Source organism: Convolutriloba macropyga, chromosome 5 (genome assembly GCF_964194025.1).
Source record: "Convolutriloba macropyga chromosome 5, txConMacr16.3, whole genome shotgun sequence".
Lineage (NCBI taxonomy): Eukaryota > Metazoa > Xenacoelomorpha > Acoela > Convolutidae > Convolutriloba > Convolutriloba macropyga.
Genome location: NC_134472.1, coordinates 42,487,800 through 42,502,781, shown reverse-complemented (window position 1 = coordinate 42,502,781; position 14,982 = coordinate 42,487,800). Strand labels below are relative to the sequence as shown.

Below are 14,982 nucleotides of genomic sequence, written 5' to 3'. Positions count from 1 at the left end.
ACTATTTTTGCTTGTTGTTTTGATTTTTCTGAGTCGAGAATTCTTTGCAAAATGTTTCCCAATCCAATTTGGTTTCACTCGGTAGAGTTGAATACCATTTTTGAGCTGGACTTTGTAGTGTGTGTAATATTAAGGCTGTTCTTTTTACTTCCCATTGGTGATGTTCTGGTTTGTTTACTGGTTCTATACCACTGCTAAATATCATTGCTGCTACTATACAGTTTAGATATTCTTCGACAGTATCTGCTGGATCTGTGCCATCAAATGGTCTTATTGTCGTTGGTACTGAACCACTGCTTATGTTTTGTTCCATTTGCTGTTCTTCGTTTATACTCATTGATGTCAATTGTTTATAGAATGGTAATTGAAGTTCTGTTACTGTTGTTTCTCTTTCTTCGGCTGTATTTGAATGTGTTGTACTTGGGCTTGATCTTCGTGTTCTAGTTTCATGCCTGTTGTTTTGGATATTATTGTTTTCTACATTTCTGTTTTCTGTTCGTGTATTATATTGTATATTAATGTCATTTATCGTTCCTTTGAATCTGTTAAACATTGATTGTAATGCTTCATCTTGTTTTCTTTCCATGTTTTCGTTTATTTGTTTGAATTTGTTTTCTATTTTGTCTTTTAATTTATTTGTATGATTTGTTACTTTTTCTGTGATTTCGTCTTTTAGATCATGGTAGTTGTACATTTGTTGATCCCAATGTATATCGTGATTATCATTGTTTTCGTTTAGTGAGCTTATATATGTATTGTTCCTAATATATTCTTGATTCATTGTTTGTTGAGTTTTCTTTCTAACTCTCTGATTTACTGTTGGTGGTATCCAGTTCCCAAATTTTATTTCTTCCTCTTTTTCATCTGAATCGGAAATATATATTTCGTCTACAACGTTTTGTTGGTTTCCGGATAATTTTGACGTTAGTGGTTTGTCAGGTTTTATTGTTGATTTTTGTTTTGATTGCAGACTTGTGTTTACTTGGACGTCTTTTGGTGTTGACGTATTTGTTAGTGATTTTGATAGGCTAAATGATGAGGAACCTATCTGTCCTTGATCCGTTATTTGTACATAATCTTCTAGTCCCTGTATGTAATGTATGCTGTCCAAACATACTTTTAATGTACTTTCGAAGTGTGGTGAATAGTACTCACAGTCCCAGATGTGTCTAAGTTCTTCATTCAGATTTTCAATTTCTTCGAGAAATGTTTCTCCAAACTCTATTCGTTTTTCGTTAATGTGTTCAAAGTTATCTAACCAGAATAGGAATGTAAATTCGGAAATGATTTGAATAATATCAAACGTAGCTGTTTTTAATTCTGTTTTTAATTCAATAATTCTTGTTAACCAATTATTGTAATTTATTATGTCGTTTCTGAGTCTATCGTTTACTGACTGTGTTTGTTTTTGTTGTTCGTCCAAGTATCCAATTGTGTTTCTGAGTAATTCGTATGATGTATTTGGTATTGCTGTTAATTTTGATCTGTCTTGTCTTTCTTCATGTCTTTTTAGGAATGCTCTAAACATATCTGATAGTTTTGTTTCATTTCGAAAATTATAAAACGTTTTCTTGTTTTTTGTTTTATCTGTTAATGTGAATATATAATTTTTGTTAAGTTGGTCTCTACCCAGTAGTATTACTGGTAGATAATGTGCTAGATGGTTTCTATGAATACTGATTTGTTGTATGTGTTTTGTTTCTTTGAAGAAGTTATTCTTCAAATTTATTAGTATTCTTTGTATTGTCTCGCGGTTTTCTAACGGACAATCATCACAGATTGCAAATGGTATTAAATAATTGTTTGTATTTGTTTGTTGTAGGTAACTACTGGCCATTGTTACTTTTTTTTGTTATATCTAGAGAATGTTTCGTTTAATTGTTACTTTTTCCGTTATGAAGAATAAAAGATGAAAAATTGTTATTTCAATATAGTCCGGCACTGGTCGCACCAGATAAGACGTGTGCTGAGGTAGGGTTACCTTGAGAGGTTACTCTACTTCTGTCTTATGGAGTCTCAAGAATATCGTATAATCTTAAGGCTTACCTGACTAACTAAAGTTCTAGATCTCTAGTCTGTTACTCTTCTATCTGAGCTTCAGCAGACAGTGCACCGGCCGAAATGCTAAAATCTAACATATATCTGAATACTAAAACAAGAGCGGAGTAGAGAGAGATATATATAATTTACTATTGTATCAGGTATGACTGGTACCGACTAAAGGGGTAGCGTGTTGTGTTACCAACGGGTAAACAATTAAACATTAAAAGGAAAGGTATTTCCATAATTTTAACCAATCAGGGTTGAGTATTTTAGTTTATATTTATTAACATAAGTTAAGTCTCTAAATCTTTTTGTTGGAAGTCAACACTAACTCCAGTCGGAGTTTCCAGAAAAGTAGTCTACGAATCCCATTTTACTACTTGCGATGTTTTCTAATTTACAATCGAAGGGTAGTAGTCAATCTGTCCAGCGTGTTAATCGACTCTGGTTAATTTTAGAAGTTTTTCTGTAAGAATTGAAAGTAATGCTCTATGGTCTGTGACTACCATAAACCTTTTCCCTTGTAAATATTGTCTAAATTGTTTAAAACTCCAGACTATCCCCAATAGCTCTAACTAGTTTATGCTATAATGTTTTTCTGCATCGTTTAAGAATCTGGATGCATATGCGATTGTTTCCCAACCGTAGGGCTTTTGTTGTTCTAGAGCTGCCCCATGTCTTTCTCTTGATGCATCGCACATTACTCGTGTGTCTAGAGAAGGGTTGTAATGTGAATTTTTGACTATCAATGATACTGCAGTAATTTTCTTGTTGAAATTTGTTTTGTGATTTTCTGTCCAAACGAACTGTGCTTTATTCCTTAATAATTCGCAAAATGAATTGAATAATTTTGCCAGATTAGGAACCATTTTCGTGATGCGGTGGCCACTGCCTAAGAATGATTTTAACTGTTTTGCACTTGATGAGCGTTTTAATTTACCTATTGCTGATGTTTCAAAAACGGTGGGGCAAATTCCTGTTTGCGTCATGTGATGACCCAGCCAAACAATATCACTTTTGAGAAAATGACATTTTTCAAATTGATGGCAAAATTTTCTTGATCTAATTTGTCCCGACGTTTGTGGACTAATTCTAAATGTTCTGATTGTGAACCCTTCGACACAATAAATATGTCATCTAGAAAACAGTGAGTGTTCGTCAGACCAACTAGCGTTGAACCAAATGCTTTCTGAAATTCTGCTGCCATATCAATTAGGCCGTAGAAACCGGTTAAAAATCTGTACGTCCCTGTGGGTTCTCCACTTACCAAAATAAAGTTACAATGTTTGGCAATATCTGGATGTAACAGAATATGACTATTTTAGCAGATATAGACAAATTGGACCGCACGCTCCGAGAAAGCGGAACTGATGATGAAAAACTGTGTGAAATTGAAGCCTCTGAAATGGTACGCTTAAAATGTCAGAGAAACACCCACCGACACTTGTGAATGTGGCAAATTTTTTGAAAGATAACGACATCGTGGCTGTACCTTTTGATAAAGGCACGGGATTTTGTGTGATGAAGAGGCAATCATATCACAAAGAGATGGCTGATTTTCTTAATTGCACAGTTTCAAGAAATTGCCAGTGCGGGGGATAACATCGCTCTGAAGATTGAAAAAGACATCAACATCGTGTTCCTTGATTTGAAGATGAGCTCTTTATTAAGCAAAAAAGTTCATGCAAAATTGCGTTCAACAGGAGCACAACCCGCGAGATTTATGCCCAGCAAAAGTGCACAAGAATAGAATTTCTTTACGCCCAGTGTTGTCTATAGCAGGAATTTGTTATTAGAGTTTGAATAAATTCATCACGCCACTTTTTGATAAAGTACCTGGTGCTAATATTGAGACGTCAACGCTCGATGCACGGAGATAACTAGAATTCATAGAATTGGGGTCTGATGAGAGCATCGTTTCTCTGGATGTGAAGAGCCTATATACAAATGTCCCTGTAAATGAAGCAATTGAAATAGCCTTGAGGAGCCTGTACTCTAGGGACCACGCCCCTGAGATATGAAGGCCGACTTTGAAAACACTTTTGAAGCTAGCTGTGAGAATTTTCTGTTTTAAATGTAATGACAGATGGTTTTGTCATGTGGATGGCATAGCATTGGGGGCATCATTTGCAGTAACTCTGGCAAACATTTGGATGAAATCATTTGAACATCAGATCAATTCAACGAAAGAGATCTTCAGTAAGCTCCGTGAAAATGGTCATGGGGCCTGCCCTGAATGCAGCAGTAGACGCACTCATAGAGGAAAGCGAGTCGAATGTGACAAATGTGAGAATTGGTTCTATGCAAAATGCCAAAATATTGAAGATCAACCTTGTGCGAAAATGAAGGACCTAGTGTGGTACTGCTCTAATAATTACCAGAAGATTAACAAATTAGATAGTGAACCGGAAACTGAAAGACTATCATTCTTAAGATATGTAGACGATATAATTTGCACGATAAATTGTGAGCCGGACAGCTTTCTCAGAAAAGTAAACACTCTTCATATGAAATTGGAATTCACAATGGAAAAACCTAACGAAAATGTTAACTTAGCCTTTTTAGACATGAACACCAATGTAAATAGCTGCAGAGAATCTAATTGCGAAATGTACAAGAAACCAACCAGTACAGGAGTTGTCTTGAATTTTCGTAGCTGTGCACCAATCCAAACTAAGAAAAATATTGTAGAAGTGATTGTTCACCGCGTTTTTAGAAGCACTAGCACATCGCGAAATGTTGACAAAGCTCTGAATGAAATTGAAAGTATTTGGCTAAAAATTCATTACCCTGAAGAACGGACGTCCAAGATAATCAACAATGTTTTACAAAAACCATAAGTAAACCTCAATTGAAAAATGAGTCGAGAAGGTAGAACTGAGGGGACAAAAAAAGCCAGCGGAAGATGTTAAACTATTTTTTTTCCTGCAGTATGGAGGTATCATAAAACTGCAATTGAAGCAAAAATTGGGGAAAAAATGCAAATTAACCACCATATTAACAACGAGAAATCTACGTACTTGCTTACCAACCCTAAAATCTAGTATTAATGGCAATCTGAAGTCTTATGTGTTCTACTAACTCAGTTGTTGTGGATGCAATTCCACGTATGTCGGAGAAACGTGTCAACATTTGGCCACGAGAATTTCTGAGCATCAAAAAACCAATTCACCGGTGGGACAACATGTAGTGGAATGCTTTGGGGCTCTAACAGCCTTTAATTTTACGATAATAGATAGTGATGGGATAGCGAAAAACGTATGACCAAAGAAGCTCTACACATTAGTAGACGCAAGGCACAAGTGAATACGCGGGACGAGTACAAAACTAGGGAACTAACACTGAAATTTTAAGTGCAAAATGCATAATCTGCCTAAGAAATTTCGAACTGTCTTGCGGGCGACGTTATATTTTGCTTTAAAACGAAAATCTCCTATTCATACAGAAAAAAAAGTCTTATTAAAAGTTTTAAAGTTCTTTTTACCATTTTAACAAACTTTAAAGTTGAAACCTGTAGGAACTTTAGAAAACTTTGCAAATATAAATAAAAAATTAAGGCACGTTGCTCTATATATGCACATTTATAAATATTTACTTAACAAATTTTAAACTCCTAACGATGCAAGTTATTGCGAAAACGTTTTAGTAATTTAACAATTTTATATTGACTTTTAACTCGTTTAGCCATTTGACATTCGTTCCTCTTTATAATTTATGTTGGCTGATAGATGTTTATAAGTACCCCAGTGAACGATCTATAAGAATTTATAAGGCGAAATATTAGAAGAACTATTGTTAAGTAAAACAAAAGGGCCGTGTACACCATCCGGCAACAATGCTGCACTCCCAGCTGTTCCCCTCCAGACAGTGTAAAGACGGCCCAGTCAGAAAACAAAGACCAAAAGGAGAAGAAAGAGAGGAAAGCACCTATTTATATAGCACACATATGGAACTGGTTTGGAAGGATTAAAATAAAAGTGGAATATCAAGGAATAATTAAAGGAAGAAAGTTAAGCAGCCAAACACTCAGTGCAGCCTTCCCTCCTCCATGACGGCGCTAATCGAAGTCTCACTGAGAACACGAGGCTTGAGGGCGCGACATTCTCTCAAGCAGGGAACACAGCTCCTCAGAATTGCGAAGCTGATTTTCGTTCAGATGTAGCTTATAGTGTCGGTGTACGGCTCTCCGCGTTTTTCGCTGATCTTTGCTGCGAGTTGTTTCATAAACGCCCAGCGAGCTGTTGCGAGTTCCGAGTTGTTGCGAGTTGTTTCATAAACGTCCAGCGCCACCCGAGCAAGCAGAAACCAGTGCGTTGACGCTGCTGTGTTCGGTTTCGTAAATTCCCTCTTCGTACTTATCTCGCTTGATGCTCTCGTGATATTTGTATGCATATTTTGTGGTTCTAGGACAGTTTTTCGCATGAGGGTTGAAACCTTTACATCGAAGAAAGTGCTATTAAAACGGGAGCCCCACAGACCGTTTGTTTTGATGTCCAGTCGAGCGTCATCATCAGTAGTTGTGGAATTACTCGAGAAATTTTCTCCGTCCAGCGACTGATGTTTTGGCTCTATCTGGACATTGTGGCAAACGTCATCAATCAGGTTTGCAAACACGTCTCTAATTTCGTTGTGCCGTAGGTGCGTATACCCACCATTGGTGCAATGTAGGGCATGAGTTAGGCCAAATTCTTTCCCGTATGGGCATGTGACTGGCGTGTTCCTTGCTTCCCAGGTGTAACGGAGTGCTATTCCAACACGGAACTGAGTCTTCATGAGGTGAAAACCATGTTTCAATAACAAAAGCGCGGGCGTTAAGCCAGCTAGATGCTCTTTTTATCCGAGCCCAGCGTGATGGTATACTTCATTTCTGGTAGATTGTTTTCAGGTCTGGATTTCTTCGAGATGAGTTCACGTTGTATGTCTGTTTATTTCTGTCTGAGACTGATCTTGGTTTGTTTTAATTCACTTTGTTGTTGAATTTCAAATAAATCATTATTGAATGTTGCCAAAAGACTTGAGAGTTCAATTGATTGCTCAAGATTTTTATGAAAATTTTGTTGGAGGGCGATGTTAAGCCCACCCATTCTGAGAGTGAGAGAAAAAAATTCTCTTTCCTCTTGGATTATTTCTTTGCCGACGATGTTTGGTATAACTCGGCCAAGCTGCTCCTTCAAAACCCCGTCCATGAAAGGTGTATTACGCGAGAGAAAGCTCAAATTCTGTCGAATCCCCTTCGTCAAACATGCATAGGCATTCTGGGGAGAGGTGAGAGCAAATTGACCAAGTCTGTCCACACTTTTTTGTATTTAGTTTCTGCATCTTTCAAAAATTTTTTAGTTGCTTCAGAGCTTCCGTTTACTGATCCCAGGACTCGAGCACACTGCGTGATTTCCACATTTCTGCCTGCAAAAACAGTTGACGCCTGGCGCTCACCTCTTGGCATAATTATCAACTGACACTTCGGAAGATTGACAATATATCCGTACTTGGGACCAAGCAGAGTGAGCTTGTTGAAGAGCACCCTGATATTTTTTTCAACTTACCGACAACGCTACCATCATCAGCATACCATTTCTGTGTCAAGGAGTCATTGTGAAGTCTTTTCATTAGGGTTAGGATTGCGCTTCCATACATTGCCATCGCAAGGTGATCTCCTTGTGTCGTACCTTCCTCAGACAGAACTGTCGACTTACCCATGTAGAGATGAGACGAGGGCTATATGAATTCTGTAGGGCAACATGCATATATGGCATAAGGCTTTCACGTTCACTAATGTTTTTTGTCTATTGAGCACGTTAAATGCGTTTTTGGCATCAATTAATAGAATTGCTTTGTTTTCGGGATCATCATAACTGTGGCCAAGCGAATGCATGGCATGTTCTATGCCCCATTTCTGGCCCAGGACAGCTGCTTGTTTCCACCCAGGGATGTTAGATCTTGCCTGATGCAGTCGACGATTATGCGTCCGGTGGTGCGGCGCAATACTTCACCAATACCAAAAGGTCTCACACCTGGACATTTAGCCACAGCCACTAGTCGACAACCATTGTATGCAATCAAATTTTCCGGTGGTATTAGGGATGTGGCCAGCCTCTTAGCAAACTTGGCAGCAAGCTTGCACAGGTTCGTGGAGGTTATCCTAGAAAGTAGTCTACGCCAGTCATCGGCATCGAGACCTGGAGGCCCAGCAATGCCATGAGTCTTTATTGCATGCTTTCCGACGAGTCTGGCACTGATTTCGTCAAACACAGTGCGATGGTAGGGAAGCGTGCGTGGATGTTCGCTCTGAATTCAGTTGGGCTCCAAAGGTTTCCCTTCAGGATGTTTGTCGCGTAAAATCTTGAGGACCGGTCTACCGTCTATGAGATCGATAGGTGCGAGCACGCCGCCTTTATGCTCATCCGAAAGAACGTGAATAGCGTTACTGATCTTACCACGAGACATGAAACGTTGAACATCTTGAGGTCAGAGTTCTGCTTTTTGTTCCTTGAATTCATTCTCATTTGGATTGCCTTAACTTCACTGAACAGTTCTGAGAAGTTGCAGCTGTGCATGCAAGCAGTCTTCGCTTGATGGTCTTATTGTTGAATCCATTTTCCGTGTTCTTTGGTCGACTGAGGGTCAGGTGCAGAAGTATCATCCAGAGGGTCAGAGATATATCGGATCTATCTGTGTTTACGACAATCGGGGAGAAGACAGTGAAGGGCTTCGGCGAACTGTTCCCCTGTCTTGTTTTTACTAAGCGTGAAGAATGAGGGCTTCCATGTGACGACTTCGCAGTATACTTCGCGCACTGGAAGTATATTTCGCGTGATGAGGCTGGAAGTTTTCCTTAAAATTTTCCGATGGTGCGGCGACGGACCATTCGGGGGCGTGCGATGTTGCAGGATCTATGGGTGCAGTGTCGGGAACGGTCGAAGATTTGTTTGGTGCCGGCGTTTTGATAGCTGTTTCCGTGGCTGCGAACCTAAGAGCAGTTTTTGCAGCTGAAGTCGTTGGTCCATTCTTTCGCTGCGGCTCGACTTTTGCATTTCACGTGAAAATATATATAACACGTATGACACCAGACGGCTCCCCTACGTAGGGGACCCTTGCAGAGTGGACGATGGGTTTGATCAGCCATCAGGCTACGGGCTAGGAGTGGGGAAGGCTGCACTGAGGGGGACTAGATTAAAATATTAACAGGAGCGTAATAACAGCAACGTTATTTAAAATATTGGATGAAGTTAAACAGAATAATAGTGAAAACATGGTTTCCATGATAGGAGAAGTGCACGGTGTCTTTACAAAACAGGTTAGGTTCAAGAAAATTTCTGAATGAGTTTGAAACAATAGACAGTTTAAGTCTCAGGAATCAATATAATTATACAAAGCGTAGTTAAGGGCACTGATTTTTTTTTGGAGGCGATTACAGCTGGTGTGTAAAACATTGGGAACAACCAAATTATTTGGGATAAAAATAACAATAATGAGCTTAATGAGGAATTTCCAATGCTCTATGAAAGTTTCAACACTACTTTGGTTATCATTGAAGCCAGCAATTACTACAACAGTGTTCAGCTTCTGATTTGGGTATTGATTGATAACATCACAGAGATCTAGCAGTTTAGCACCCCGATAAGAGTGAACACAACCCTGTACTTGAACCTCGTCTATATATTTGGTACGAGAAGTACCCAAGACCAAGTCCGATCAGATGGAGGGAAGAGGGTTGACATCACATCATCCAATTCATGGAGCCTGCTAACATTCAAAAACACAAGACATTGTTCTAAAATTGAAATCAGTTAGAATGAAATCAACTAATCAACCGAACAAGGCCGAATAATGTGCAAATGTGGAACATGTAACAACTTGAAAAAGATAAACTGAAATAGACTGATACACACTGGGATTGACACCCCAGTGGCAATAGCCCGAAGCTTGTACTACTACTACTAAGGATACGGGCTGATGTGCTGAGTCGTGGTGGGAGATTGGTTCACTCGCCTACGGCTGGGGTGGCGAAGCTTGAAAAGGTGTAGGTGTGATTCAGCCCAGCACGCATACGTATTTGAAAATACAGCGGAGGTAAATTTGTTCGGGGGCTATTTAATAAGTTTATCACAACAATCAGACCTTATTAGGTGGCGATCGACAACTTTGAGTCAAAATAGAGGAATTGAACACCTCATTTATTCGTTGAGAGCTTTGAAGTATAGATTCGGAAGCGATCTTGCTTATGGACGCACAAAATGATTTCGATGGTCTCAACTGTGACCTTGCCTTAAACATCGGGAATTTATGTCCTTCTCTCTATCATGAATCATCAAAATTGTTACAAATAAAGAAATAATACTTTCTCAGGACGGTAAAACGCAATTATACTTTCTAGACAGTCTGATTTTTGACTGACTGAAAGAGGTGAATATAAAATATCAAAATCCCTACCAAACAGAACTGACGATAACTTCTGCAGACGAACGAAACTACTCTTCAACTACATATCTATAACTTACACTGACTTCGGGCAGTTTTTGAACAAAACTACATTGAAGAACATATACTGGAGGTTCTTTAAGAAACATTACAACGAAAGAAATAAATGTAGCTGGAGAATAATTTGCAGATGTGGAAACTGTAACATACCGAAGAAATTAAAACTCAATTGAACTGTAAAACGTGTAAAAACCCGATGTCGCTCAATTATTGAAAAGAAATCGCGAATCAGATCCGGTGTGATTGAACTTTTAAGTTTTGTGTAATGGAGAAAGGCTGCAAGGATAAAGATTGCAATTCAAATTGTGGAGCTACAGAGAATATCAATCCGCATTTGTTATGCAAAGCGGGGTGAGTATGAAGGTAGCATGAGGTTGAAACTCGTCAATGCAAGCTTATAAATCTTGTTCGTTTAGAATGCTTTTTCCTGTCCAAGAACTGCTAATAGCTGGCAAGACAGATATATTCCTGCAGCCTGATGCCAATGGCTTTACTCCAATACACTATGCTGCTGGTTACGGTCACGTCCAACTTCTCAGATCTTTTCAACAATTTAAGGTGGTGCTTGTTGTTTAACGAGTTTTAGATCTAGAAAGCTAAAATAAATTTTTCTTGGTTTTCAAAACTAATGATTTTTTGATCCATTAATGACCTCAATAAACTCTGTATCAGAAGTATCAAAGTTAGCTCACATTATTCAACTCATTCAATGTAGGATGTGAAGCTTATTGTTTACTAATATCGGTTGAGTGTCGATAGCTCTACTGTTCTCCTGCATAAAAAAATTTTGAGGTTAATGCTTCATTTTGTCTTGTTAGTGTAGTAACCCTCAACAAAAGAGTGTATGACAGCGAACGATTGTTGTAATACAGCTGTTAGAACATAATTAATACTCTAGTTATATGAATTAGCAGGGAAGATTTCTTCGTGGAACGTTACTGGCAGCAGCGCTGATAATTATTTGATTTGTTTAGCTACCGATGGACATGAAAGCAACAAATGAGAACCAAGCATCGTGTCTTCACATGGCATGCTGTCGCGGATCTATTGCATGTGTTGAATTTCTTCTCAATATGGGAATACCGATTGAATCGGTAAGTGGAGTGATTGGTAAAAATTCAAGGTTCTATGCTGTGCACAGTTTTGTAGATACGTCAAACCGACCGTTTAAAGTTAAGATTTTGTGGAAAAAAAGTATGCTCTTTATAAATTAATTAGTAGTTTTATCCAGCCATTCAAATTGTGTCCCCATACTTTAATCTCCCATTTAATCGCTCCTTTAGAGTGGGCCCAGGATTTGTTTTTAATCTGAGAATGCCAACGAGAGGACAGCTGTCGCACGATTGCTCCATGGAGAAAAAAATAGCATGTAGTACTGAAGCATGTCCCGTTCTAACCAAAGTTATTCTACCGAAAAATATCGACTGAAGCAAGACTTTCATCTGTGGTTTCTCCTCCAGTAGGCAGCAGAAGGAGCCAAAAAGTTACTCAAGTGTGCTATTAGACAACTTAACAAAAGAAAACAAGGCGCGGTCATGCATTGCAAAAGAAATCCGCCAAGAACAGCATGAACAAGAAATAAAAAAATCAAAGGGAACTACACTCATCAGCTCAATCAATGACCATGAAGTTGTTACTAAAATTGACCGATCTATCGATGTTGATATTCAGAGCAATCAAATTGAAACGAAGAGAATCGGCAATGCCAGCGAAATCAATGGTCGTCAGCTTCTCCTGGTCAAATTCAAGTGCCAATTGAAACGAAAAGAATTTCTTCGTAATTCGGCCAATTTGAAAGATACCAACGACAATTAAGCAGTGTTTGTTGATCTTGATCTCACAAAGTCGGAACGTGAAGCTCAATATCAGCTTATACTTGAGAAACGCTCACTTGAAACTAAATACTCTGACAAAGCGTTCGTAATAAGGGCGAGTAATTGAAAAACGGGGTTGACTACCGCGTTATCTGACTCAGACTGTGAAAAGTATCCTAAAGTGTTTACTTCTCAACGTGCAAAGCATTCTTAGTTTAGAACGACGTCTCAATTTATATCAACTGCTCGCACACGAATCCCAGACCTAGTTTGCCTCGTTGAAACGTGGATAGATGATTCACTTCTTAATTGACTCGATGACACAGGAGTTGCTTTTCGAACAGATTATTAGATCTCCTACGCACAAGAGGGGTGATATACTAGATCTGGTTTTCGTATCTCAACCTGATGCTTTTGACTATGAAGTGCTGCCTGCAACTTTTTCAGATCACTAGCCTCTCATTATTAGTTACGATTATTTACCATGCTACGTGGCTCTGTTCGCCTCCGAGCTCTCTGCGAGTGGCTTCAACCAAAATTTTTAGAAAGCAAGATAGATTTAATTAACTTTGAGGCAGCACCTAGTCTGCAAAATACTAGTGAGTTCTTATTGAAGACATTAGTAGATACAATCTCTTCATGTCTTGTTCGAAAACGCAGAAAGCGCGAATTTTCCTTTTTTTTTACAAATCACTGACGATGCACTCTATTAATAAACTAGAGACTGCTAAACGACAAATGAGTTCGGAGCACAAATTGGATAAGATGAAAAAGGAGGTGATGGTTTTTGGTGAGCTCGATAAAGTGTCTTTTCTTCGTCAACAAAAACATTCAGCACCAACGATGCTTTCAAAATGTTGAAAAGTCTGAGTGGACGCAGCTCTTTTCCTAATGAAATGATATACCAAGATCGGCTTGCTGGATCTGATATGGAAAAAGCCAAGAACAGCATGAACAAGAAATCAAAAAATCAAAGGGAACTACACCCATCAGCTCAATCAATGACCATGAAGTTGTTACTAAAATAGCCCGATCTATCAATGTTGATATTCAGAGCAATCAAATTGAAACGAAGAGAATCGGCAAAGCCAGTGAAATCAATGGTCGGCAGCTTCTCCTGGTCAAATTCAAGTGCCAATTGTAACGAAAAGAATTTCTTCGTAATTCGGCCAAATTGAAAGATACCAACGACAATTTAGCAATGTTTGTTGATCTTGATCTTACAAAGTCGGAACGTGAAGCTCAATATCAGCTTAGACTTGAGAAACGCTCACTTGAAACTAAATACTCTGACAAAGCGTTCGTAATAAGAAAAGGGCGAGTAATTGAAAAATGGGGTTTACTACCGCGTTATCTGACTCAGACTGTGAAAAGTATCCTAAAGTGTTTACTTCTCAACGTGAAAGGCATTCTTAGTTTAGAATGACGTCTCAATTTATATCAACTGCTCGCACACGAATCCCCAGACCTAGTTTGCATCGTTGAAACGTGGATAGATGATTCAATACCAGATTCAGTCGTTTACTGTGGTATGCCCTACAATGTTGTTGCTAGAAGTGATCGAAACCAAGGCAAACACGGAGGTTATTTTGCTTGCAGCACATAATTCTTTTGTTTAACTCTTCAGAATTTCGAGTTTGAAAATTGGTGATGTTTTCGTTTGTGGTTGTTTAGTAACCGTTTTCTCCAACTTGGCCTTGTCCTCGTGTACCTACCCCCTAGGGGATCAAAGTGCCAATTGACAATAATTTTATGCAGACGGACGGATCGTCTCAAGAGTCGAAATATGTGGTTATGGGTGATTTTAATCTGTCTAATGTAAATTGGGAAAGTAACACTACAGCGATCTCTGTTGATCGGTCTTTAATTGACTCGATGACACAGGAGTTGCTTTTCGAACAGATTATTAGATCTCCTACGCACAAGGGGGGTGATATACTAGATCTGGTTTTCGTATCTCAACCTGATGCTTTTGACTATAAAGTGCTGCCTGCAACTTTTTCAGATTACTATCCTCTCATTATTAGTTACGATTATTTACCATGGCTATTGATATGGTAACGTGGCTATTACGTGGCTCCGTTCTCCTCCGAGTTCTCAGCGAGTGGCTTCAACCAAATTTTTCAGAAAGCAAGAGATTTAATTGACTTTGAGGCAGCATCTAGTCTTGCAAAATACGAGTGAGTTCTTATTGAAGACATTAGTAGATATAATCTCTTCATGTCTTGTTCGAAAACGCAGAAAGCGCAAAATGTTTCCTTTTTGTTACAATTCACTGACGATGCACTCTATTAATAAACTAGAGACTGCTAAATGACAAATGAGTTCGGAGCACAAATTGGATAAGATGAAAAAAGAGGTGATGGTTTTTGTTGAGCTCGATAAAGTGTCTTTTCTTCGTCAACAAAAACATTCAGCACGAAGGATGCTTTTAAAATGTTGAAAAGTCTGAGTGGACGCAGCTCTTTTCCTAATGAAATGATATACCAAGATAGGCTTGCTGGATCTGATATGGAAAAAGCCAATCTATTCAATCTTCTCTTCCATTCGGTGTATAAGCAATCCTCTCTTTCTTTAGCTCCCATCGATACCCAAAATGCCAATATTCACCTCGGTGATTTAGTTTTTACCGTTTCGCAGACCGTCA

General features: G+C 38.7%; 2 protein-coding genes across 2 annotated transcripts in view; one reads left to right on the top strand and one right to left on the bottom strand.

Annotated features, from left to right (window-relative positions):
* LOC142339400 (c-Myc-binding protein-like) overlaps positions 1 to 10,156 on the bottom strand; it is a 264,109-nt gene extending 253,953 nt beyond the window's left edge. The window contains exon 1 of the mRNA XM_075389418.1: positions 10,133 to 10,156. The gene's annotated coding sequence lies outside the window, so the exon portion shown is untranslated. The remainder of the gene's footprint in view (positions 1 to 10,132) is intronic.
* A 99-nt stretch (positions 10,157 to 10,255) lies between these two features.
* Positions 10,256 to 14,982, top strand: part of LOC142339399 (uncharacterized) — a 52,910-nt gene continuing 48,183 nt past the window's right edge. Inside the window, exons 1-3 of the mRNA XM_075389417.1 lie at positions 10,256 to 10,872; positions 10,938 to 11,079; positions 11,496 to 11,615. Of these exons, the coding sequence (XP_075245532.1) occupies positions 10,787 to 10,872; positions 10,938 to 11,079; positions 11,496 to 11,615 (348 nt within the window). The 5' untranslated portion in view covers positions 10,256 to 10,786. The remainder of the gene's footprint in view (positions 10,873 to 10,937; positions 11,080 to 11,495; positions 11,616 to 14,982) is intronic.